The 26,372-nt window shown below is 38.6% G+C and overlaps 1 protein-coding gene across 2 annotated transcripts in view; it reads right to left on the minus strand.

Annotated features, from left to right (window-relative positions):
* The window catches only part of DPP10 (dipeptidyl peptidase like 10), a 416,148-nt gene that overhangs the window by 109,452 nt on the left and 280,324 nt on the right, over positions 1-26,372 (minus strand). For both annotated transcript variants that reach the window (XM_088521794.1, XM_088521793.1), the window contains exons 4-5: positions 10,935-11,029; positions 1,799-1,873 (exon numbers count right to left, since the gene is read on the minus strand). In XM_088521794.1, the coding sequence (XP_088377920.1) occupies positions 1,799-1,873; positions 10,935-11,029 (170 nt within the window). The remainder of the gene's footprint in view (positions 1-1,798; positions 1,874-10,934; positions 11,030-26,372) is intronic.

A 26,372-nucleotide genomic window follows, 5' to 3' on the forward strand; every position in this document is an offset into this window, starting at 1 on the left:
CTGTCAAAGAGTTACATCTCACATTTTTTCATAGAGATTTTCACTTCTACCCTAAAGAACAGATTCTTACAGCACCACTCTGTATTTAATAGCACTCTTATGACTTGCATCAACTGAAGATCTAGCAGACAACATGCAGCCATTAAGCAATATTATCACCATCACTGTCACTTCTAGAGGATGCCACAAGCGTCGTATTTTTCTGGCTTGGCAGCTGTGAGCACAGCTGGGGCACTCGCGAGGTAGCACAAGTGTCACCCAAAGCCAACCCATCCTACCATGCTAAAGTGCTTGCCAAGCCTTCGTTTCTCCTCATTTCAGTCTCCTCATTTCAGTCTTTGCCATTGATATAGCTGAGCCCTGTGCATGGCTTGATGCAAAACAGACTTTCACCCCTGGTGTTACCTCATTCAGATTCTCTGTGCAAGAAAGACTGAAAAATGCTTTCTTTTCCCTCTTCTATTTTTCTCAATCAGCTATACATGCAATCGTTAAAAACCTTTCAAGCAAACAATCCATCTGAAACAAAACCGGTGATATTTCAAAGAAGGAAATTAAATCCACATGAGGATTAATAAACTTTTTCACAAAATAAGAGACAACAAAGAAAAAAAAAGAGCAATCAGCAGGTATTTTGCAGGCAGGAATCAAAGCAGAATCTTCCACAACAAAAACAGAGAATTGGGTGTTGTTGTTAGCATCATTGCTTCCTTTTTACTTTGTCAATATATGTTGTAAAAAGTATTTGATTGAAAATCCATTGGAATTAACAGGAAAAATACTCAGTGTTTTGGATCTAGCCTCAAATAAAGGAATCATTTCACATCAAAACCTTTAGAATATTTCCAATCAGCTTTCAGCATAACATTCCAGGTTGCAGATATTATCATTGCAACTACAGGTATGCAGACGATTACAACAGTATCAATAGGAAGCCCCAAGATCTCCCATGTTCACCAGCAAATACACATTTGAATTTCTAAGAAAGTCAGTGCACAATGCACAGATGTTGTACCATCAGCTACCAACATGAAACACAGCTGTGATTCCATAGTATAACAAAAGGAATAGTATTAATCATTTCCCATATTTGAACACAGATTTTATGATGTTAAAGCAACTCATAGGTACTTTTAAAGTTTACAGTTCCAAAATTTAAAAGAAAATAATAGCTTAATACATACTTAGTCTATCAGTCTAGAACTATTCTGTAATACTGTATTGTAATATTGTATACAGATGGTAAAGTTCATAAAATGTTTTTCAGTTTTGTGTTCAAAGGCTTATTGTTTTAGAAAATTCTATTACAGTATCATTGACTGAAACTCTTCTTGACAAAATAATAACCTACAAAATCTCCGTTATCTACATGCTACAAGAACCAATGCCAACATTGGAGGCCAAGACTTACACTGCACAGTTTCAGACTACTCAAGTAACCAATAAGACTTGTGTAAAACTGGACTCAGCCTGGATTTTCATTCAGGATAGCACATAACCGAGACACATCTGCTTGGGCCAGGCAGAAACACTGAGCCATCAGCTGGCACCCAACACAGCCAGAGCAGTTCAAGAACCAGGGCAGCTCTGCTACAGAAGCAGCACGATGCTTCCTCACAGCCAGGTTTATCAGAGATTCCATACATCATTAAACATCATTATTTCATCACCAAGTTTTGTCCAGAGAAAATAAGCATCTGAATCCAAATATATCATGAGGAACTGCAGACAAAACCCACAAGTGCTTCTGAGCTTTCATTCAGAGGCTCTGCAGACTGCATGAGTAGAGAGGACTTACCTGTTTAACGTCATACGCGAGCAGAACAAACCTTAAGTCTGGTGAAACTGAATATCTTGATGCTTTGAAAGTTACCTAAAATGAAATAACAGCACAAGTGAGTAGACAAGAGAGATCATTTTTTTATTTCTATTTTTTTATACCTAATTTACAATTAAATATAACTTCCAATTCTGATTAAGAAAACCTATATAGCTTTCCCAAAAGAAGGGTCAAAATAATTCTTAGTCTAGTTTGCTGATAACAGTAGAACCTCAATAGATGAATCTGACTTCTATTCTGAAAACAAATTAAGAAGTTGACGAGTTTTTCTGACGTGATGGCAAGCTCCGTGCTCACAGATAGGAACTACTACCAATTCATTTGATGAGGGAGGGTGCTTCCCTTGGTGTGTACTTCATGAATGATTATGAGGGAGATTCATCACCAGGTTAAGCGTAAAGATAACGTACAAGAAAAAGAATAACTGTGCACTGTGTCTCTTTTGCTTTTCTCTTAAGGCCACGTATATAAACATTTTGCAAGAAAGCTTGCACCAAAGAAAATCTCTCTTTCTTGTAAGTAAAACGCTTAGTGGAAAGAAAAGAGAAACATAAGGTATCATTATAAAACTAATATTGCTTTATATCTAGCCAAGACTACATGACACCCAATTGAATTCAGGGCTATAATTTAATCAAGAGGTAATGTTGATGTCGGAAAGAATTTAATGCATCTAATGTAAGAGGAAGATAAGAGCATGCTTTAAAGGGCATTGAAGGAAATAATTTTAAATGAAACTGTAGACATCTATTTGCAGAATGAAAGGGAAGGAGAGAAGCAGTGAAAAACGTAGATAAGAATAGAAGTAGGATGGGAAAACTAACCGAATCACAAAAGTACAAGATGAAAGAAAATAAATGAATAGCTATGCAGAACTACAGTTATCCAGTATTCAAAGGCTTTTCCTGATTCTGCTTCTTATGCCTTCTGTTCTGTTTAGTCTAATCCCACTGCTAAACTAATGAACTCTATAGCGGTTTAAGGTACACAAGCTAAGAGTCACAAACCAACACATTCAGAGAAGCTACGGAGTTATTCCTCCAAGTAAAGAGCCTGATATACCAACAAACAGGGAATGCATTATATTTTGACCAACATGCTAAATGTAAGTCCCTAGATAACAGAATCAGATCAAATTAACCAAAGGAATCAAAAAAGGAAAAAAAAAAAAGTTACAGGAAAACCTGTATTAAAAGAGCATGACACTGTCTCAAGTAGGAAGAAAATTTTGCAGTCTTAAGGTAAAAAGACAAAATAAAAGATTTTTTTGTTTGGTTGTTTTCTCTCTCCAAAGCATGCAGATTAATTCCTGCTGTGTGCATCCTAGCTTTTGAGGGATAACAGCTTCCAGCAGAAGCTAACCACACATGAACTACCTTCCCTTTGCTGGGCAAGTCACAGAAAACATTTTGCCGTGGAATTCCTCTGCTTTCTGAGGCTTTATTAATTAATGTCCCATTACCTTCAGCAACATATAATTTCCAGCAAATGAGGCACTTACCATTTTCTACAATTAGGAAGACACCTCAGGCCCTGATCATACATACCAGCACAAAAATAACGATGCACTTAATGCAGAACACCTGAGTAGCTCAGCTGCAAAGCATTGGTGGCATTAGGCAACACCAGCAAGAGCTGCCCTGCTATTCTGTATCCAAGCAGAGTCTTGTGGATTTGGGATTTAAAAACATTTGAATCCTCCTGAACAAGACCTTGTTCATTAAGCTTGCGCTCACTTGGAAAATTCTGCCTGGTTCCAGCCCTGTCTCAGACACAGGGTGAAAGCAGGGTGCTAGTGAGCAATAATGTCTCAATTGCAGGTAATGGTTTTGGCAAAATACTTTTTCTTTTGCTGGTATAATAGGATTATTCTTGCTAAGGAGAGTGTAAAACTATTCCATATTTTCTAATGTTCCACTTAAGAAACAAGAACATAAATTTGAGACCAGCAGAAACCAACCTTACTGCCAAAGATGACAGCTATGCTGATTTATTTAAAGCATCCTAAAAACATTATTATCCCTGTTTCTTGAGGTTGGGCTTATAGTTAAAGCTGCAAGGAAATAAAATTTCATTTCTAATTGAATTTCAAAGGGATTTGAGTAACCAACTTTTTTTTTTTCCTTCCTCCACACAAACCAATAGGAATAAATTCAGAAACTGTGCACATGTATGCAGAGAATAAACTTTTCTAGATTAAAAACAGGGGGGAAAAATTCACCTGACTTATTCCTCTGGCCTAACATGCAAAGTAAACTCAGAATCTGTGAGTTCAATACAACTCAAGACTGGTAGATTTCATTTTTTCTCCATGAATGTTTCTAAGGTGCTTCCTCAAGTAGCCATTGCCTGACTACCTGTTAGAGAAGGGGAGAGCGGAGCTTGATGGGCTTTGGAGAAGGTTTCAGTCTCCTCCCAGCAGGCTGGATGTCTGTCACGGACACCTTTGGGACACTGTACAGCTACTCGTGATTCTAATTTCCATTTGAGATCTCTTTTTTTTTCATCTGTTTGTTTAAACTGAAGACAAGACAAAAAAACATGATATTCACTGCAGGGATAATATATTTATTTATCACAAGTTCATGAGGGCTTTAACTTCTGGGATATGTTCTCTTCTCAGGAGAACTCATTCTGAAGTTTAAAAGAGAATGTGGGGAATATGTATTGGAAATAGTGGGAATTAGAAAACCTCAAATGTCTTGTTATGAAAAGCCTGGGAAGTTCTTGCTTGTTCCCCTACCATCTCTGCATATCTGCAACTTTTCAAGCTTCTTGCTTTGTCAGGAGCTGTTGAGCCTTCATCAGGAAGGCAGACCTTAACGGTGCCCTTATGGGTATGCCTCTGGGGTTTATCTCTTCTTGGTGTGTAAGAAATATAGCTCTGGATAAATAAGCTCTGAGAGGGGAAAAATACAGCTCGCTAATTAGGCATGGTCCCTAGACACAGAGCTGGGCTAGTTTTCCTCTGCATCACAGCCCAGGACCAGCTTGTTAGGAGAGTGGAGGAAATTTTGCACAATGCTCCCTGTGCAATGGTGCATGCCCCTGTCCTCCCTGGAATGAGCAAAGAGGAAAGGCAGAAGGGAAGGAAGAAGATACAGAACTTCTTTATGTATCTGGCCACATCAACATCTCACATCCCTATGATAACGATCAGCAGCATTCAAGCAGAAAACAGATTTGACAAGATAAACTGTTCTTATCCTTAAAATAGTTGCGTTTCACACAGTTGCATAATGAGGAGCCAAAGCACAGCTTTTTAAATACCAGTACACTGTCTTCTGGTCTTAATTCACAAATCTGTTGTCAGTTTTACCTATGTGGCTGAGTTTGACATCACTTTTTCTAGTCATAAACACAAGCTCCGAGGTCTGATTTTGCATTTCTCACCCAAACAAACCCCCCACTGAGTGTATAATTAGATTTAACCATATTAAACACTACATTTATAGGTTCTTTGAAAGAAGAGCCTTGCGTGGTAGAGTTTGGTTCTTTTCCTGAGGGCACCAGCTCCCCTTCAGTTCTTGTTTTCCTAAACCTTGGTCCTGAGGTCCTAGCTCAATATTTTCACCCTCTAGAAAATGTTGGTGAATTTTCCTTGCCATTATATTTAAATTGGTGCCTGATTTGCAGCCTTTCAAACCCATACGATAGAGCAGACAGATGGAAATGAACTGTGAGATAGTCTAGCCCACAGCTATCGGAAAGCATCCTTATCCTGTCAAACACATTTTAGTGCCTTTTTTATAGTTTCAATGGGATAGTTTAAAGTGAAATAATAAATTATAGTTCAAGACGATTAAGTAGAGGAAATTTCCACTTCTAAGCAGTTTACTTAACCTACTTGTTTGGCGTTTTTCTTCTTTGATTTTACCCCTCCTCCTATTCCAATTTCCTAACTTTTACTTCTGTGCAGACTTCCATCTGCCAGACTGACGTTATTATCCTTCTCTAATTATTGTTTAATAGCCACTTTACACATATTTAGGCTTTTAGTCCTTCTGTCATTCATCAAGGATAAAATATTTCAAGACTCAAATCTATTTCTAGACCACCACTTTAAACCTGTTAGGAATACTGTTACTTAGCTAATTACACCAAGCTCTGTATCGCCTACCTACATCTGCACAAGCATTTTAACTAAATGCGGCAGCCAAACAGTGCGTAAGAGGGATAAGATGGGCAGGGATGCATCAGCCACAAAATCATGGGGTATTTGGTAATTAAGTTTCATTGCGCATCACTGGCTCTTGGAGATTTAGGTGCTCTGCTACCAGGGAAAGGGGAATAGAACCATGGGGAGATCAGAATAGGGAGCACGCAAGAGCCCAAGAGCAAACACTATAGCACAGGACTAAAACACAGGAGTTCTGAGAAAGTAGCCAGGCTGTAATTAGGGAAATGTACCGTAATTAGCATGCTGAGGAACGTCCTAAGTCACCTTCCTTCCTGCACCACTTCCCAGGCTACCCGGAGCACTGAGAGCAGGTCCCAAACTGTGGGAATGCTTAGCTCTAACCTCCAGGTTCCCTACCCATCACCTACAGCATGATCCAAACTAACCCACACGCCATGGAGGGGGTGTCCTGTACTGGCAGCTCTCAGAAAAACAACCCACAACCCCGCCAGCCCTGCTGCACATCCTCATACAGCCCCGCGACATCAGCTGTGGGATGCAAAGCACGAGCAGACCTCTGAATCTCCCCGAGTCTCTCACCGTACCAGTGGAAAATAACCTCTAGCCAATAAATCACAGGATTTTATCCTTCACATTTGTTGTCTTTGGTGGTGTTAGCCCTAACTGCTTTCTGCAATGGCCCCTTCCCTGTCAGATCAGCGTGCTCTCTGCAGCACTCTGTACATGGACACCTCCTCTGCTTGGACAGAAAGCAGGTCCATCAACAAACTTCTAGCACTGTGGCCCCTCCGTCTGTCAGGCTGCACCTTAACTCACAAAAACCCCTCAGCCAAGAAGGTTTTGCTGAGAGGATCACTCCACCTTCAGAGGAGCACGAGGGAGGAGGTAACGTTTGATGTCCATAACAGCCTACATGTGGACATCGTTAAGAAGTCCAGTATTGCCACAACTACTACTATTTATATGGTTATATGTTGTTCAGTGTGTTTACCGTTATTCACCTTTCCATTAATCTCTCATGCAAGGCTGTTAAAGCACAAGCACGTAAACTGCTCCAGCATTTAAAGTCTCGTTAAGCACCAAAGGAACCATAATTGCATGAAGATGCTGGCACCAACTTCCTTGTCGGAAGAGGAAGTGGGTGTGGTATGGAGAGGGCAAAAACAAAAAATAAAAATAAAATCATGAAAAGAGATATTTAGGCAGGAAGAGCTATTTATGAAGAATGACCTGTGAAAGAGCAAAAAAAAAAATCCCTGCCAAAGGCTCTGTTCAGACAAAGACCTTAATTCCCTGCTCTTGCCTGAGAGGCCCCCGTTGGGTTTTCACAGCTGGGCAGTCACAGCCTAATCATGATTCATGAGCCAGGGCTCCTGCTCTGCTCACCCTGCTAATGACGTCCCCTAATTAGCCGGCAGCAAGAAGTGACCCTGCCCTCCCCAGCCTTGAAGGGTGAAGGAGAAGGATGGCCCGCATGAACACAGTAATGCAACGTCCTCCATAGCATCTTCCAGGCAAGCCCCTGGAATCAGGTTGGCATCTTAAGATGTGTTTTCTGTGGACCAGAATGAACCTTCTGTCTGGGCTTGGAAGGAAAGCCTTCTTGGAAGGACATGGAAATGATGGAGGAGAGCAGGTCTGCGATTGCCGGTGTGGAGAAGAGTCCAAGGCATACAGCAGAGGAAGCTCTTGTGAATGCCTTCCTCCACAATCCACATTTCCTAAGTGAATCCCATCAGATGTGTAAAGTATGGCATTACATACCAATCGGGAACCTCTCGATCTGTGATATCCTATCATCTGGGATGGGAGGAATGTTTAAGGAGCCATGCCAGCTGTGCTGCTGACCCAGGATCAAGTGCATGCATGACATCTGTGATTTTTTTCTATACCATCTAGCACAAAACCGGAGACTGATGGCTAACAAATTATAGCTATTGCTTTTTGCATAGCTATTGCTTTTTTTAGAGGAAAAAATCAAGGCAAAATCTCTACTGACCCCTTTCAGAGGTTACAATACGCACAGCGTTATACAAGAACACACCATCCTTACATATGTTTTGCCTCACCTCTGAATTTCCCTTTTTATTTTGCTTGGGGCTTAAACCAAGCAGGGAGGCTGAGCTAGTCGGCTGATAAGGGCCCAGCCAGCCAGACCTCTAAACCTGCTCTCCAGCACAGCTCATCAGGTGGCTACGCTGTGCAAGAACCACAACCTGCCCTTAGTCACTGCCTATTTATCTAGTAAGTGATTTGCAAAAGCCATAAGAAAACTAATACTAAAATTACTCTCATAAAGTTGCTATAACGTTAATTTATTTGAGGACTGTGACATGTAGTAAAGTGCAGCTATACGCTGAATACCTGGTCACTGCCCATCACAGTGACAGGCACCTCGGCTGCGAGTGAGAACATATTGTAATCGCCTATCGAGGCAGCGTCGCAAGCATCAGGATGCCACACAGTGATTAATGTCTAGGGCTTTTTTTGGCTCCATTTGATAAGGAAGTCGCCCAGCCTCCAGCTGTTAACATTTCTGTACCACTGCCTTAGAATATTAACTATTTATTAGGCAGCTTAAATAACATGCGCTACACAAATAAATTCAGAGGATAGTTATTGCTTAGAAACATGACTTTAAACCATGACCTCCAGAGATGCTAATAGCTATTCTTGGTGCTTTAAAAGCTACTGTTGTCTCTTACATCATTGTATTCTGTTATCCATTAGATTGCTTTGCTAATAGCTTAATTATATAAAGTCTAGATTGTTTTACTAATAGGGTGTTTACAGAAAAGGATTCCATTTGAAGAGGACAAATGGCTTAATTAGACTGAAATGCAACCACTTCTTCCACCATGTGAATAAATCCTGGTGAAACTGGAAAAAAAAATTAACCTCGGAACTTTGGACAGACAGTTCTCTACGAAAGAGAAATGGTCACCTGAAAGTAACAAAACAGTAGCTTTTCTTCTTTCCAGGTCATGAGTTAAAACCCAGCTATTTTTAGGAAATCTTTTATATACAACACATCCATTTTTAACAAAACTACAGCTTTTTGGGCTGATGCTCATATAAAAAGGGAGCATAGCAGAAAAAGATAGAAGAAATGCCTTTGGCCAAGCACACTCTGAGATGCAAAATACAAGCAGCGATGCGCGCCCTGCAGCAGGCTGCTCCAGGGGATTAGCGAGGAGGAAAGAAAAGCAAATCACTTCTAAGCCGCTGGTTCGAATACAGCCCAACCGGCAGCGACAAAGAGCCATTACCAACCACTAGTCTCTGCATGCAGACTTTATCACGGTAGTTTAATTTTCAATGGACAATTATCAACATTGCTAAGAAAAACTTTGCCACTGCTGTTGGCTGCTAGAGCGGTGCGGTAAATGGGAGAGGGGATATTCAAAGGAGACTAATAACTCTCCTCTAAAGGTGACTCTTCCATGACTAAAACTCTTTGAGGGAACTTGCATCACCACAGCCTATCTTGGAGCTGTTATATTTTTTATTAATATAAGACAGCTCTGCAGAGTCATTAAACCAGCACCGCTCTAATTATGCACCAGTGATTAAGCAGATGTGACATTGAGCGGGGAGAACGTCTGATTAACGATCCAGGTGCCTAACTTTGGATGAAGCACATTTGGCAGCATGGATTTGGGGACAAAGGCACTTAGAAGAATGGGACATCTTCTACTTTCAGCCAAAGAGCCTGAGTCTAGAATGCTAGGCTCTCCTGATAGGATTTGTGGCAGAGACTCGGGCACAGCAACCTTTTCCATCTCTGCCAAACACATGCCACAGTCTTCCTGAGACTTTTGCTCTGTTTGCAGCTTTTTCATCTCATTCCATGTAAGCAGCTGTGCCTTATGGATGAATTGGTTACTTCTAAAGAAAGCCCAGAGAAAAGCAATTTTCCTTGCAGAGGGACAAATTCCATCGTTGCTCTATCCTCCCCCGGCATAACTGCTTTAGCCTATGGTCTGAAAAGCTTGTCCTGCTGCACTGCCCTCGACACCTCCTGCACGAGCCTAACACTTATAGCCAAAAGGAGATGCATTCATCCAAGAGGAAGCCTGAGTCTTGCCATACAAGCCAAGTTTTACGGACAGAAACGTCCAAATAGCTGCTCGCAATCAAGCTGTACACCAAAGGTGACCCGTGGGTCTGACACCATTACTCCTCTGCTGAGCCACTCACACACACACTCACACAGAAAGATAGGTGGGAATATGCAATAGCCAGAGGTCTGTATGGGGTACTTAAGAGAAAAGACTGATAAGCAGCATTTATGCTAGAAAACTCTGATAAATGAGACTTACGGGGCAGGATATAAGAAGATTCACAGAGAATAACAGCACTAAGCAAAACAAGCAAAAATGTAGACTAAGTTTCAAACATTTCTGAATGAGCATTTCTGAAGAACAGGTAAGCAGGAAACTAGTAGGACTAAAAGATATATTTTCTCTTTATAAATTTGTTTATTTTTCTAAACAAAAATCTTAATACAATTTTAAAACACTCTTGACCCCGTTTCCTCATATTCTCCTTTTTGAGAGATTTTGATTAAAATAGGAAAAAATTCTCAACATTTAAAATAGTATTCCCCCCATTTAATGAAACCTCTTATTATAACAGACATCGGCTAGATTCACTAGCGCGTATGCCAGGAGTGAGCCTTCAAATGGCCTGAACAAAGCATGGACTGCTGCCAACAATATATCCTCCAACATCTTGGTTATTTACAGATAGGTTGAATGAAATGACAAATAACTTCAGTTGGGAATATTGCACTGACAGAAGAATGGATTATACTTTGCATTTATATATAATCTAGGTTATAAACATATTTTCTGCATTATATTTCATCTCTGCTGATACAGGTAAACATGTTGGCAGACTTCCACTGAGAAGTGACATACTTTAAATAAGAAAATAATATATATTACTTACAAAAGTTGTATTTTCCAATAATAATGTGGTTGTATTTGTTTCTACATTCAGCTCAATAACATGTCCATTCCTATTTTTATACACGACTTCTGTATCTGCAACAACAAAGGCATTGACAGTTAGGAAATACATTCAGTATTTAAACAACATCTGTAGAAAAAAAGAAAACAAACAAACAAACACTAAAATAGCTTACTAAAATGACCAAAAATGACTGAGAAGTTTTGCACCCACAATATCCAGTTTTGTTGATTTATTTCCTGAGCTTCAAGAATACCAGTTTATTCCATATAGAATGTTCACCTCAAAACCAGGATTGCATTTAAATGGGAACAACTTCTGTGGCAAGAGGGTACCCAGTAGCATTGCAGTAAACAACAGGACATCTGGTGCATCAGAACTCTCTCCTGGAGCATCTTCCTTTTGCATCAAGACCTTGAGGTCCAAGTACACCTACTACAAGAAAGCGCTGTCCACTGAGCAGAAGGGTTTTGCCAGGCACTCATCTTCACACACCTTCTTAGCAACTCTTCTAACGAGACATCAGCACCAGTCCCTAGCTCTGCTAACTGTATGACCAGAGGTAGGTACCGACTATATCTTAAGAGAGCCTGTGCACTGTGTGGTTAGTGCTGGACCGCAGTATGCCCAATAGTCAGGTAATCTGCTTTATGTTAATAGAGGAGGATTAAAGCTCCATAGATCTATTTGGGAGATGTTAAAAACACTGCAGGGTGAATTCTGTCACTTTTTTTTCCTTACCTGAATCATGTTTCCATAACACACACACACAAAAAAAAAGGAAATGAAGAAAAATACAAATTACAAAATTGATTGTGGTTGCCAAGAAAACAAGAAAAGGGCTTTGTATCTGTTGGCACCAATATGTTTTCTAAGAAATCCACAATAAACACATAAGTCCATGCAACTAACCATTTTGGTTTCAAATGTCCCACTATTATTAGGAAGAGATTGAGCGCTGATTCCTTGGTTTTATTTAAAACCAGGTTAGAGAATTTTGTTTAATCAAGTGAAACTATTTTGTCATAAAAAGACAGAAAGTATATGGAAGGTTCTGGATTAATCTTAAGAAAACACAAAAGAATTTTACTAATCCCCAGTAATGTCTGAGAAAAGTATTGTAGATCCCTGAATTTTATGGAGTAGAAAGCAAAGAGAGAAAGGAGGAAAAGGTTATGCTATTATAAAATATGCTTCAGGACATTAAAGATTTGGCAATTTTATTTTGTGTTTTTCTTTTTGATATTTTCTAAAATACCCTTTTTTGTATGCATTGAAAAATCCCAAGGCAGCAGTACCACAGTGTTAATCAGTATTATACAAAACCCCCAAATTTTCCCCAAATTATTAATCAATCAGTAAGTGTCAAAATGATGTGCCAGCACAGGTGCTTTATGCCACAGACATCAGCAACCATCAACAGTTATGTCCATGCTCTCGGCTTGTACAGATCCCTGCCCAATATATTTTTGGACCACAGTCTCAACTAATTCTTTACCCAAATCCAAACGTAATATCAGAATATAAATCCTTTTCAATGATCTACTTTTTTGGTTGTCCTGCACGCCACGTGCATTTGGCCAAGACGGCTTTTAGCATTGGCAAAGGCAAACAAGACAATTTCACCTCCATGAAGACATTTCTCATAAGTTTACTGGTAGGACCAACAGTAAAACACCCGATAATAGGGTTTAGGATGAAGTGCATATGCATGAAACAACTTTTAGAGCAGCAAATAAAGTGAAACATTATTAAAGCCTTAAGACATAAATTTAAGTCTTTGTTCTCAAGTTGGAAGAATATTTTATTCTAATGATTAGAAGAGAAAACCAAAAATCAGACCTCTTCAAAAAGAGAGCAATTACATCTCTCCATGAAGCCAGGCTTTCACCTGTATGTTGGATGCAGTAGTTAACTCCTGAAATGCATGAATTAAATGATTGCTTGTAAAAATACATGCAGATTCTCGGGTAAAATTTACATCAAGTTCCAAACTTAAATAGGTCTTAAAAGTAATCACAACAACTTATAATGAAGTCTCATTCCAGTCAATAGTTTTCTGTGTGATGAAGAGCTCTTCTCAGGCTGGATAATGGGTAATTAGTTGATGGCTACTCAACATAATGAATTTTTTTTTTTATTGGTAGCTCAGATGTGAGTGCCATAAATATACATTTTTGTTTCAATTTGTGTAAGCTACAGTGAATAAGTCCTTAATATTGTCCTTTCACACACCTGACTGATCTTTTTTTTTTTTTCTCCCAATGATGCTCAGGAATCTCTCCCAGCTAACAAACCCATTCACCAAAGCAGCATTCCTACTCCATTAGAAATTCTGGTCTAATTTGAAACAAGGATAACACATGGACAAGAAAACAATAAATTTAGAAGATAACAGTAGTAGCAATTTAATAAACCTTGGCAAGGTACAAATCCCAGCACTAAATGTAGGTGGTTAATTTTTAAAGAATTAGTTGGAAAAGGTATAGATATTTATTGACTGTGTGTTTCTGGAATTTGAAGAGCCATGTTATCCATCCCTTCTAAGGATGTCACTAAAATAAAAAACACTGAATAAAGGAGAACATGAGGAAGCCTCAAGTCAGCTGCCAGGGATGACATACACCCAAATAAAAAGTCTTTAAAGAGACTGGTAGTTTCCTACTTGTAGTAGTTCCCATTCTATTCTATGATTCCCAAGTTTCAGAAAACTTGAGAAACTCTAGAGCCTTGGAGGACTGTTAATATAATTCCATACATCTAATGTATGGGTGAAAGATGACAGCTGAGGACCTACAAATAAGTTACTCTGACATCACTCCCAAATAAAATAGTGTTACAGTAAATCTGGGATTCTACCTACAAAATACAGCTAGCAATATAATTAATACCCTTCAGCATTTTAGAGAACATAGATCTTGTCAAACAAAGTTTGATAGAGTTATGGTTGATAAAGGCAACTTATGCTGAAACTGTATATTGGGATTTCTTGGAGGCATTTGATTTATTACCCCGTGACTTTGCGTTCCAGAGTTTACATCATAGAGGATTAACAGGAAACACATTAGAGAGATTAAAAATGGTATTTCTAAGAAAAATAATGAGAAAGACAAGGTACCAAGCAATCTGTCTCTACCTAGCTGATCATAACTGTAGATGAGAGATTGTAATTGGAAGGGAGAATAGAGAGAAAAGTTTATGGGCTTATATAAAGGAATAGCTTCCTATGAGCTCTCAAGGAAATACCATAGCAGAAAGGGTTGAGGCGACTGTTCAAAACAGGATCACCAGTAAAAAGAGCGGGGTGGTCTTGTGTCCTCGCTCCACTGGTAGGACTGCCACTATTACAACATGGGCAGTCTTTGGAGAGCATGATGTGAGAAGAGCATGAAATGGGTAAAACTGAGTGCTAAGAAAGCCTCAATATTACTTGGGATCAGAAGGTAAACATTACAATGCAAGGTTGGAATAGCTAAAATTATTCAGGCTAAGTTCAAAGACCTCTAGGTCATATATACATACACACACACACACACATATATATATACACACTCACATACAATTAAGGAGAGGATGACGATGGATGGTTGTGGGATATGGAAGAATCCAGCAAAGGAGATGAGAGAATTGCCTGTCCTGGGAATCATTTCTTTAAAGGTATGCCTTGGATCTCTATGAGGAAAATGATGTTAGGCTGAATGGGAGTAAAGATGTAAAAGGTTCAGCTGAGAGGTTGCTGTCATCTCTCCTCGCCTGGAATACGTGAATTTAACTCCCTCTGCTCATTCCTTCATCCACTTCAGTGATGCATCCATGGGAATACTGGAATGTCTGCACTGCCTACAATAAGACTCTCTTCTGTAGCTCTGTTAAGGCAATTTTAATAAACCCCTCAAACTTTGGGTTGCTTTTTTTTTTTCTTTAGTGGACTGCCTAGGGCATCAAGGGATATTTATTTTTCCTTATGATTCATAATTCATCTTCTGTTTGTGCCTTCTACTCCACTACAAATTATCAAATATTGATCTCAGCTGCAGCCGGGACACTGGGGTTGGTGAGTGCGACAACCTCGTTCCGTGAGTCCTCTTGGATGTGTGCCTAGCACGATGCTCAAAGGAACAGCATGTAAATTCCACACCTTCCAGAACAATAATTTTTCCCCAGACACATGCAAGGACTAATCCTCTGCCTTCCTCCTGCTGCCTCCATCTGCAGCGCATGGTTCAGTCCACACACAAGGATGGTGCAGGAAGGGCTTTCCAAATCCAGGCACCCCAGCCTGTCATTCCTGTTCACTGCTTGTACTGCTACGTAAGGGTTTTCATCAGGACTGCAACATCTAGTTTAACTAAACTCACTGAACTCACTGTTTTGTTAGAAAACCGATTCACAAAGTTAAAGAATATCTGCATAAGGTAATAAACTAGATAATTCAACAGTTTTTCAAAATTTATTCCATCTTATTTTCAGTTTATTTCTAAGGCTGACTCCTATGGAAACTCCCTAGGGGATTTATGGCTCCATTAGCCAAACCAGCTTCTGAACAGGATCTCTGCAACTTCTTTGGTTTTCACAAAGAATGCAGCAAGTAAATGAAGATGCACTTTTTTAAAACAAACAAACAAAAAAACTCTTCTATGAGTAATGTCACCCAAATCAGCAAAGTAAATATTATATCTGCTCACAGAAATCAGTTAGCTGCATCATGAGGTTAAAATGTCTATATTCACATCCATATTACTATATGATTTTAAAAGGTAGCACTCTTCCTCACTTGACCTGTCTCTATATGAAAAATTTGGAATACAAAAATTCTACTTCTTCATTCTATGTTTGCACCAAAAATATCTAGGTAAATAGAAAATTTTCACATATAAAACACTTTCTAAAAGCTATTTGATAATCTCTTGCATTTCTGATAAATGGAGCAAAACCTTCTTTTATGTAAGCAAAAACACTCAACTGTGCACTACAAAAAGTGGTACTTTAAAATTCATGCAAAACTACAAACAAGTAAATTATAAAACAGCAATATAAAAACAGGCAGTAGTAAAGATAGTATTATATACATCTGATTAAACTCTTGCAGGATTCACAACTCATAATCAATTTATCACATTGCAGGTCTGATATGTTTTCAAGTGTTTTTTCTTAAAGGAATTACAGTCACTCCATTTGACTAACTTTTAATATTTTTTCCCTTTTCCTTTGCAGACTCTGTTCAGATTTCCCATTACCTATTATTATCAGTTCATGTATACATATAATAAATATATATATATATACACACACACATATACATAAGCACGAACATACTACTGGTTCTATCAGGTGATATGATATCTCTGGGGGATAGGATAGGGATAGGAGATATCCCTATTCTTTCTATAGCTGCTCTGGAATTTCTTTCCTAATCCAGCCTAAAGGACCTGAAGCTTCTCAGTCTTCTTCTCGGGTGCTCCCAGGAGCACGGAGAGTCTCTAAGAGTATCTTCAACAAGAAAGCACCAAATTCATCAGTCTGTTTCGCAGTTCAGCTGCCCTGCAGGAGATGTCAAGGCTGAGTTGGTGCCTAAACTTTCTTTCCTAACCCATCCCCACTCCGCCCGGAGTGCAGAGGGTCCAAGACTGCTCACAGCATCCCCACAGCTCCTGCACTCTGCTGATATGATGAGCAGCATCCCTTCCCCTGAAGCCCTCTTCAATTTGAGTGAGGAAAGGGAAGAGCCCAAGGGAAAAATACTGAAGAGCTATTCTCATATCCGTTCGTCCTCAAGTATTGCTTAGAGGACGTTTTAAAAATACTTGTGTGAAGAGCAGTGACAAGCTGTAGCCATCCTCCCAGCAAGAGATGTGTTTGGGGAGCTCCTACTTAGACTCTCAGCACAGCCCAAGGCAAGACTGACAGCTCAGGAACTGGCATCAGTATTGACTTTAAGAAGAAGTATATTAGAAGGTGTTCAAATAAGGTGTGTTTGGTACCTGTGTTCATTTGGAAATGAAAAAGATCTTTGATGTCCATCCTTGGCAATTCTGCAATAACTTCTTTACCTTCATATATTGAGCTGACAGTGCTTTGCCTTGTCCTAATTGGCACAGAATTTATTTGCAGCACCTATCGCTTCAACTAGCCTCACCTGAAATCACACACAGTCACAGGATCTAAAAAAGTTCAAGCCCTTTTAATTATAACAATGTGCTGGTTGGGAAAAAAAAAGATGAACCAAATCCCACTCTGAATTACGCTGCTATCATTAAAAATGAAGCCTTGAATAACACTAGTGAAAGAATTTGGCCTGTAACTATACAGCCTTTAGCATTCTGAAAGCAGGATACTGAGCGGTGATGGGTTTTTTGATGGATATAATCTCCATTTTCACATGTCACTGAACTTAAGCAACTCCTTCTGTAATTTAAATTACATGGGCTAGGGTAAAAGGGCAAGTTCTTATACACTCCAAAGCAAACCTACTGATATATGGCTAAATGTCCATGTTCCAAACACTGAATAATTTACTAATGTTCAGAACCATCCTCTATAATTCTTAATGACTACATCTGTAAGGAAGGCTATGAGAATCAGCATCTAGATTGTAATTATTTTGCCAAATAAATCGCGCAATTATTTCAAACAAGAGTTGTGTGATGTTAGTCTATTGTGTGGCTTTTTATTCTCTTTACCAGTGTTTCACAAATTAACATTAATTGTTACTTCGACAACTTGAAAAGAAAAAAAAAAACACACAGATAGTAACTGCATATTATTTTACAAGGATGCAATTAAGAAGGGCAACTACTTCCTCAAAACCCAACCTTTCCCTTGTTTCATTTTCCAGATGTATGCCTCTGTTGTGCTAGAGGCTGGATTATGCATCAGAGTTTCCTGTTCAGAGAAATTCAAAACAAAATTCAAAACAAAATTCAAAGCAAAATACAGAAGGTCACAAATAAAGCAGATAAACACAAAGCTACAGCGATCTGCATCAGGTCACATCAGATATCAAGAGCATGATGAGAAAATCTAATCAGTTGAGATTTAGTCCAGTGCCCTGTTCATTTACATCTTAATATTGAGCCAACTTTTTAGTACTTAGAAGTTCTCTTCTTTTATTAGTTGTATCTCTTTATTCTGGCCTGTGTATGACACAAAAAGCTCCAGGCTGATGAACAAATAAAAGCAGCAATTTTTTAAAGAATTTAAGAGATCCTCCATCTGTCATAAACTGTTAGGAGAGAATAGCTAACTGCAAATTTCAGCTGGGAGAACCAAGGAAAAAACAGTCATGTCCTAAATGCAAATGAAAACATGTGATGGGAAATGTTTTGACATTTCTTCAGGACTCTAGACCTGGACTACATGACAAGAGATCCCAGACCAGCAGAGATACAAGATATGACTAGCTGACTAAGTATTAAGCTTGGAGGCAAAGTCCTCAGTGTTGCTCTGTTGAAGCTCCTCAGTGTTATACTGTGGGACCTATTCTTGCAGATGCAACAGCTTCAGTGGTAAGTGGAGATTCCCAGATAAAGCATAAAAGCATGAACCTACCCTGCTTAGAGCATTTACAAAAATTTAGCGGTAGTTTTGATGCATAAAAACACACAGGAGCTGGGAGATTCCTGGATATGAGCTTCCAAACACCCTGCTCACGCTGAATTTCAGGCTAGTGTTGCATTTCTTTCAGCAAGTTTATACCATTGAATATTGTTATTCCACTGAATATTGCTCTATTATTCTATTCCACTTGGGAGGCTGTTAACCTAATGCATACCTTTCACACCGTACTCTTCCTGTAGCCTTTCATAGTCATATTAACCCAAACTTATCAGAAAACCAAAATCTCTCTGGCTCGTAAATCTACATTTCCACCACGTCTGATATAACCTTCAAAAACCTTTGAAGATGCTAATAGTGAAAAAGAGTATGGGAGTCAAAGGTGTCATCTCCTTTGAGAGAAAACAGTGTATATTTCCTATAAAATTCTTATTACTGCTAATAAGATAATACTGTTAAAACTGTTTACAAAATAAAAGCATTCTGGTATATCTGGATCATTTGTTAGTAACAAGATGTATTTCAACATAACTCCTGATGCAAATTTATTTGGATCCATCAACTCCAATGACAACGTGATATTTTCAACTTGTTAGGAGGTGGCTCAATATTGTATTAGAATTTATTAATATTGCAATTGAATAGTTGGAAGAAAAAATTGATTTGTAAATCCAGAGCACAGACAGCTCATTCCTGGCTTTATGTACTGGTTTGTACAAAGCACCATAAATCTTAGCCTAAGATAGATGTCTACAAGAGCAGAGAAAGCACTAGGGACTGAAGTTCTTCAAGCAATCACATTCCAACCTCTCCTCATTACAAAAAAAAATGGACATTGCAGAAGTCTGAAGCATTTTTGTCCCCCTTAATTCCTATTATTAATTCCCCTAAATTTCATATTTGTTGAGTTTTTGTTTGTTCAAATAAAATTATTTGCAGCACACACAAGTAGTGTCAGGAATCTTCTTCCCTTTATATTTTACTTTTATTTTTTTATTATTATTAAGAACATAAGAGAAGGTTGATATCTTGCTGTCAACACATATGTCAATCAGCCTTTGCTGTATACAATATTATTAGAACTGCAGATGGCATTTCATTAAATTGATTATAGAAAATGTCATGCTAATTAAAATAGAGAATGCTTTCTGATTTAATGAACAGGAGGTGCTAGACAAATCTTTGTCTAATTAAGTGTTTGATAATTAAATAAAATAGTCATTTAGAAAGATATTACAGATACAGACAAAATTTCAATATGCCACGGACATCACATTTCTGCTGCGCCACACTTCCACCACTTCTCTGCAAGATTAGCTTCTTGTTAGTAGTATTTCCATGGAAAAAATATTCTGCTTTTAGTTTTATTCTAAACTAATGTTTTATTCTAGTTTTAAATGGTAGCTTTTTAGAGAATGAATCTTTCACTGTCTGAAAGATTCTCTATTTGAAAAAAGGTTGTTGAGAGCACAGCTAGTGCTGCTCCTACCAGCTGTCTCACTGTGACAAGCCCCATGCTATCTTTGCCCAAGAAAGAAGGTCCATACACTAAAAATCTTTCCAGTTTTCTTTCCTTACTTCCAATCTTGCCATCAGATTCCAAGTATACTCAACTCAAGCCAGACTTTCAGGGGTCCCAGTTACTCTTGTGTCTCAACACATGAAGGTCTCAGTTTCCTTTCACATAGATACTGTTGGAACAGTTACACCACTTGAAGAGGTGTCTGATAATGAAGAAAAGTTGAAGAAAAATAGTAGTTAGGTTATAATTAATCTCCTACAAGAAACACAGAAAGTCTCCTTCACTATTAAAATAGACCCAGACAAAGCATTACAAAAGTAGCAAATGAATAAAGACAAATGAAAACTTTAACTAAAGATTACTAGTCTCGTTACTAGAGTAACAAGATCTAACTGTGCACTAGCATAAATGGGAAGAGCTACCTAACCCAACTGGCAATCAGCTGATGGACTAAAACACAAGATTTGATTATTTCTGCCATCCCTCCTTACCCTTTCCCCACTCCACTTTTTTAAACGTACAAATCTTCATACGTATTTGTTATTACTAGGAGGAAAATATGTGTGATACTCATTTCCCTCTACACAGGAACACTGAACATGATTCCATAGTTTTAAAATAGACTTGAATCTATTAATCCGTTCCAATTTATCTGTTACTCATTTAACAGCAAATCAGCATCAGGGGAAAAAAAAAAAAAAAAAAAAAACAGAGGAAGGGGCAGTATTCTTTTAACAATCTGTTTTTATCTATACATTGGGACCCTATGCACAAAGGGAGGATAAGGAACAGCAGAGTCAGATTATTTGCTACAGAAAAAGCTTGTAGATGGGTTTCTGAAAAATAAGTATCCATAGGCACTTGAAAGGAAAAATAAATGTAGGTACACAATCAAATTAGCACTGTCCAGATCTTACCATATGTCTTATCCAAGACTGGACTATCTGTTACCAATGCATCACAACTCTGTTTCACTCAATGAAACTAGAGGACAATATTATGCCCCAGAATGAAAATTTATATCAATCCAATTAAATACCAATTTTTAGAGTAAGATGGTGGCAAATAACATTCCAGTTAGTGCTCCAGTTTCCTTAATTTGTAATGATTATTCACTTCCTCAGAATAAGCTTTCTACTATAATGAAAACAGCAATCACAAAATTTATCACTCCTGGCCTTCCTATTATAAAACTGCAACATTAAAAAATAATACTTCATTAGCAAAGCACAGGCAAACATTAGCAAATCATTAGCAGAACAGAAGCAAACTCTCCCTTGAAACCAACAGGTTTATGTCCTGACCCTTGACCTGCGGTCAATAAAGGGAGAGAATAATGAAAGAAAAACAGATCTCTTGAGTATCTTTTGGAGTGCATTATCAGCAATTATTATCTCCTAGTGCAAATCACCAGGAGACTATTTAATTCTGTCAAGGCTAATTTGAATGGCTTTCTACTGCTTTTCCCATTATTGAGACACCGCAGATTTCAATCTCCTCCGCAAATGGTCCAGGCTCTTTTGTCACCATCACAGACAGATGATTTGGCTGTGGGAAGAGGATGCAGAATGTAACAGGCAATTAAAACTGTGAGATATCTGCAGAGTCACCTGTTTAGTATTACCCCTACATGTATCAATTGGATGGTGATAACATATACCCTTTGAGATGGAGACTGCGAAGTGAAAAAGATTGCTAATTGTCTGCAAAAGCCAATCCTCTCTCTGTCTATTTTTTTTTTTTTTTTTAACTACATTGTGTGTAGTTCTGGTAGCAAATATCTGCTAGCTATTGGGTAATAGGAAAAGGTTTATGATCTTACTAGAAATTACTTACTTACTAGAAATATACTCTGAAATATGCTTCCAGATAACAATAAGACTTATTTTGCAGCTATTAATCCTCTGACAATTATTAAAAAAAAAAACTATTTTCAATAATAAATTAAAATATTTGTGTACAATATAAACGTTTCTCTTATGAATAAATTTTCTTCGGAATGGCAGTAGGTGGAAAAGATTCAATAAGCTGTTACTGCATTTCCTTTCAGCCCCTTTTAGCAAGATGTTTACCATACATCCCCATTTTACCATGCACTTCCATTCACTTCCTACAGCTTTGCTAGAGTTTAGACATTTCTGTTTAAAAACCTGACTCCACTGAGTTAATAAAAGCCTTGCTTCACAGAGCAGTGGGTCCAGAATTTAGCAGATGCTGCTAAATGTCACAGAAATGTCACAGTCCTGCCCTGATTGACAAGACTTGCTTTTTTATTATATGCTATCAAAAGATAAACAAAATATTCAAAGTTATTATTAAAATAAACAAAAGGTAGGCAATTTTCTGTTCACACTTAATTATTCAGCTTGTGCTTTGCAAAATATCAGATGCCTCATTCTGATTTACAAGGAAAACATTGATTAAACGAAGATCATTAGTACTTGAAAAATATCATGCAAGCAGAAACACCTAAATCATATGAAGGCATTGTTTAGTGCATTGCTTAGTGATTTAGTTTGCATCCTTTAGTGAATCTAAAATACTACTTTACATTATTTCCATTAAACCTAGGTTTTGAATAGAAATAAGACACCTAGAAAACACGTGCACCATTGAAAAATTTGCCCAGGAGTACTCAATCCTAGGTCTAGTTTGCAACATAAAAGTGCTTGGCAGAGCACTTGCTTTCAGACAAACGTTGTTTTCCAGCACCACTGGTGTCCTTGAGAAATACTCGTGCTCAGTAATTTGAAAATTAAAGGGTGAGCGTTTGGTCTCTAATGAGCATGGATACAGAAAACACAGATTTGGCACTAACGTTTGCGAGCGCTGGCAGAAGCTGCACTGACGTTCCTGCCATGTGGGTGTCATTTTCCAGACTGGACATGGAATTACTCCGGTCCACAGATGGTACCGCAGGGCAGCAAAGTCCCCGTCCCCAGGACGGTGTACATCTAGGTGCTGCTGGTCCCATCCCATCCTGTTCCTGCCATCATGTTTGGCACAAGCTCTACAGAAATTTCACCCTCCACTGGTCTGGAGGGTGAAATGCCATCCAAAAAACCCAGTCCTGTCATTAGGGCACAAAGAGAAAACGTAGTCCTGTAACTCAAACCCTTATGCTGAACCCTTTGATGCAAGTTGCTTCCCAGCACCGTTTGGAGACCTTCCTGCTGGTGTTTTGGAGCACTTGCCAACCTACTTGGCCCAGCTCAGACTTGAAGTCCTAGTTTCAAAGGGAGAGATAAGCAGTTAAGTTTCTATCCTACCATTACTTTCATGTGCTTTATTTTACTTCCCTCAAAATTACAAAGGTGACACTTCAGCTAGGGACATCTTGTGCAGCTAATCTGCACAATTATTTTAATTTAGAATCAAAGGTAGCTGAACTGCAATATTACAACAAGAGGGGGAAAAAAAGCCCGGAAAGGTTGAACAATGGCACTTTTTTTGCAAGCTAACAACTGTTCTTTAATAGTGTGAACATCTGGTGGCAATTTGATTGCCTGCTCCCTGCAAACAGAGGAGCACAGACCTGTTCCAGGTGCAATGTCTAAAACAAACAATAGGACTTGGCGCTGCACATGAGTCATGCATTAGCGTCAAAGACTGAATATTCAAATTAGGACTCCAAATTTATCCTACTGATCATTCCTGGGAATTATACAAGCTAGCAACTTCAGATCACATCATTCAGGCAATTCACTTCTGTTTTTGCTTTTGAATTACTTGCCCTTTTCAGATTAACATTATTATTGACTTTATTACGGACTTCATCAAATAGCTGCTGGTTCCCCGTAAGTCAAAGTGGCTACAGTGTTGTCTCATCATTTAATTTCTAGCTTAATGAGTAAACACAGACAAATATTTGTTCAGTAACACTTTTAGATGCTTAGAAAGTGCATATTTAAAAATTTCACACATCTTTTTTGGAGCATCTCATACTTTTGCACCTGAGAGTAGAGGTGGCAGCAACACTGTATACACAGCCAGAGCGAGAGATGGACAGACAGTGGCAGCAGAAATACACTGGGCAGGAGGGAGAAAGACACAGATTAAAAAAGAAGAATAGATGGAAGGTGAAAAATAATTATTATATAGGCAGTGCTCATAATCTACAGTGATCAGAATAAATAGATCCAGAAACATCCTTCCTATTCCTCCTCTAGCTCCATCACCAAAGGCGTATTACTGGGCATATAAGATGGGCTGATCCAACAGCATTTACTGAAATGAAATTGGTTTTCATGCGACTGTTAGGTTGGCAGAATTTCTATATAATACTTCCAATATTTTCATATTGGATATTTCGCTTTAGAAGAACATTAAGTACTTAATTTAGTACATTAAGTACTTACTACATGAAAGTTGTCTGTTTACTTCATTTCCAGTATTTATTAAACATTGTTCTGATAATGTATTTTTCGAACAGATTCTGTCCTATTATTTTTCACTTGCAAAAAAAAAAAAAAAATTCTTGTACTGCCAAATTGAAGCACGATTATAAAATGTTGCAATTTTCCCCAAATGCAAATCACTTTTAGTTGTTCTAAACATCAACTTTATTCTCACTCTCTGGTTGAAATTGCAGTCGCTGCAGGGAAGCCACTTAGAGGTTCCACAGACTAGTCCGCAGTGCACAAAGTGGATTTTGTCTTCCAAATTATTGTGTTTCCAAACTACATAAACGTTGGACACTCAGGACTGATGTAAATAGAATAAATTGTGCTCATTATACATGGCGGATTCAGCAATTTCTAGGCCAGAAGGGCCCATTATGGTCTCCTGCCCTGAATTCCTTCAGAGCAGGGATGATAGGATTTTAACGTGCAGTTCCTGCAGGAAGCCTGTAATTTCCCATTGGGCTGTCTTTTCCAGCAGACGTGCAATCTTGATTTAAATACTTTAATGTAGAAGCCACTGTATCTCTGGATACTAGAACACAAGCTGTCAGAGCAGGACAGCAGCTCCTACAGTGACACCATTAATGTATTACCTCAAAACAGACCCTCCCCTATTACAACACCTTGGGGAACTAGAAAAAAAGAAAGGCAAATAATTTATACAGTATTATGTGAGATGCAATAAGCAAACATGGGAATTTAGGATCTGTTCTCATCTCTTCTGCACTTTGGATCACCTCACTCATGCGAGTCCGCTTGGTGTCAGAGAAGCAATTTGCTATTAAGGCAACAACCCCACATCATATCCACACTTCTCTAACATACTGCTAACAGATTTGTGGGGACTGGCCAACGGCACAAGTTAAATTGCTGTTTTCTTCCACACTGATTGCTGAGAGCCCAGCAAACTGCTTCCATCATCTCCCTCACACCCACTGCAGGATACTGCCGCAAGTATTAGCTCTTTTCATAAGCCCTGGAATTACTTTTCTATTTAAAGAAATTAAAAAGGCAGCAAAATTTGTAAATTTGCATCCATTTACCCAACGTGCTCTTCTAGTCCCAACATTCCCAGGAGCAACGACGCTCATTTATTGACACTGCTGAAGTTGCTAAATCTGAGCTCTTGGAGATAGCTTGCTATGCCTTGGAAAATACATTTGGCCACTGGAAATCACAGATAGCAAAGTATCTAAAGATAGACATTCAATCTCTGTTACACAACTAATATGTAGATATACATTTCTGTGCCCTGTACAAATAAATACACACATATTCCATCGACACAGAATACACACATTCGTTTTTTATGCTGCAGCATTTTCTCTAAGGGTCAAAATCAATAAACAATACTAATGTTCTTACCTGCACTGGATCAACTTTGCTTTCCTCCTGAGAAGGAACAGCAAACAGAAGGTTTCCTGCTCCCCACAAAGGAAGAAAACAGCTACTCCAGTTGAGAGTAGAGGCCTTGTTCTACTTGGACATCTAGGTTGGGGCAAGTATCCCCCATCTTTAACCATCCTAGGCATCAGAATTTCCTGTGTTCTTGCAGCAGAGGTAATATCGGAGAACATTCATCCTCTTTAAACTACTGCAGTTCAGAGATAGAATTTAATAAAGCCGTTTGGGGAAATAATCACTTGTGAGACAGAAGCACATGCTGCAAATATACTGCAAGCAAGAGAGTGGAGGAGAAGCCCAGCACTGGGCACGGGGCTCGGGGAGGAGCAGATCCTGATCCCCCTGCAGAGCGCCCATCACTTAAGGGGACCATGAATCCACCTGAGCTGATGCATGCATAGCAGATACTGGACAAACTAGTACGTAGGTAATAAGAACACATTTATTTCCAAAAGAGCAAAAATACTGATTACTTTTCCCCTTTTGATATGTTTTTCTTTTATAATTCCACTTTAATGATTTTCTTTCAAGTTA

Source organism: Tinamus guttatus, unplaced genomic scaffold (genome assembly GCF_059628265.1).
Source record: "Tinamus guttatus ecotype Peru unplaced genomic scaffold, ASM5962826v1 Tinamus_guttatus_pri_ptg000133l, whole genome shotgun sequence".
Taxonomy (NCBI): Eukaryota; Metazoa; Chordata; class Aves; order Tinamiformes; family Tinamidae; genus Tinamus; species Tinamus guttatus.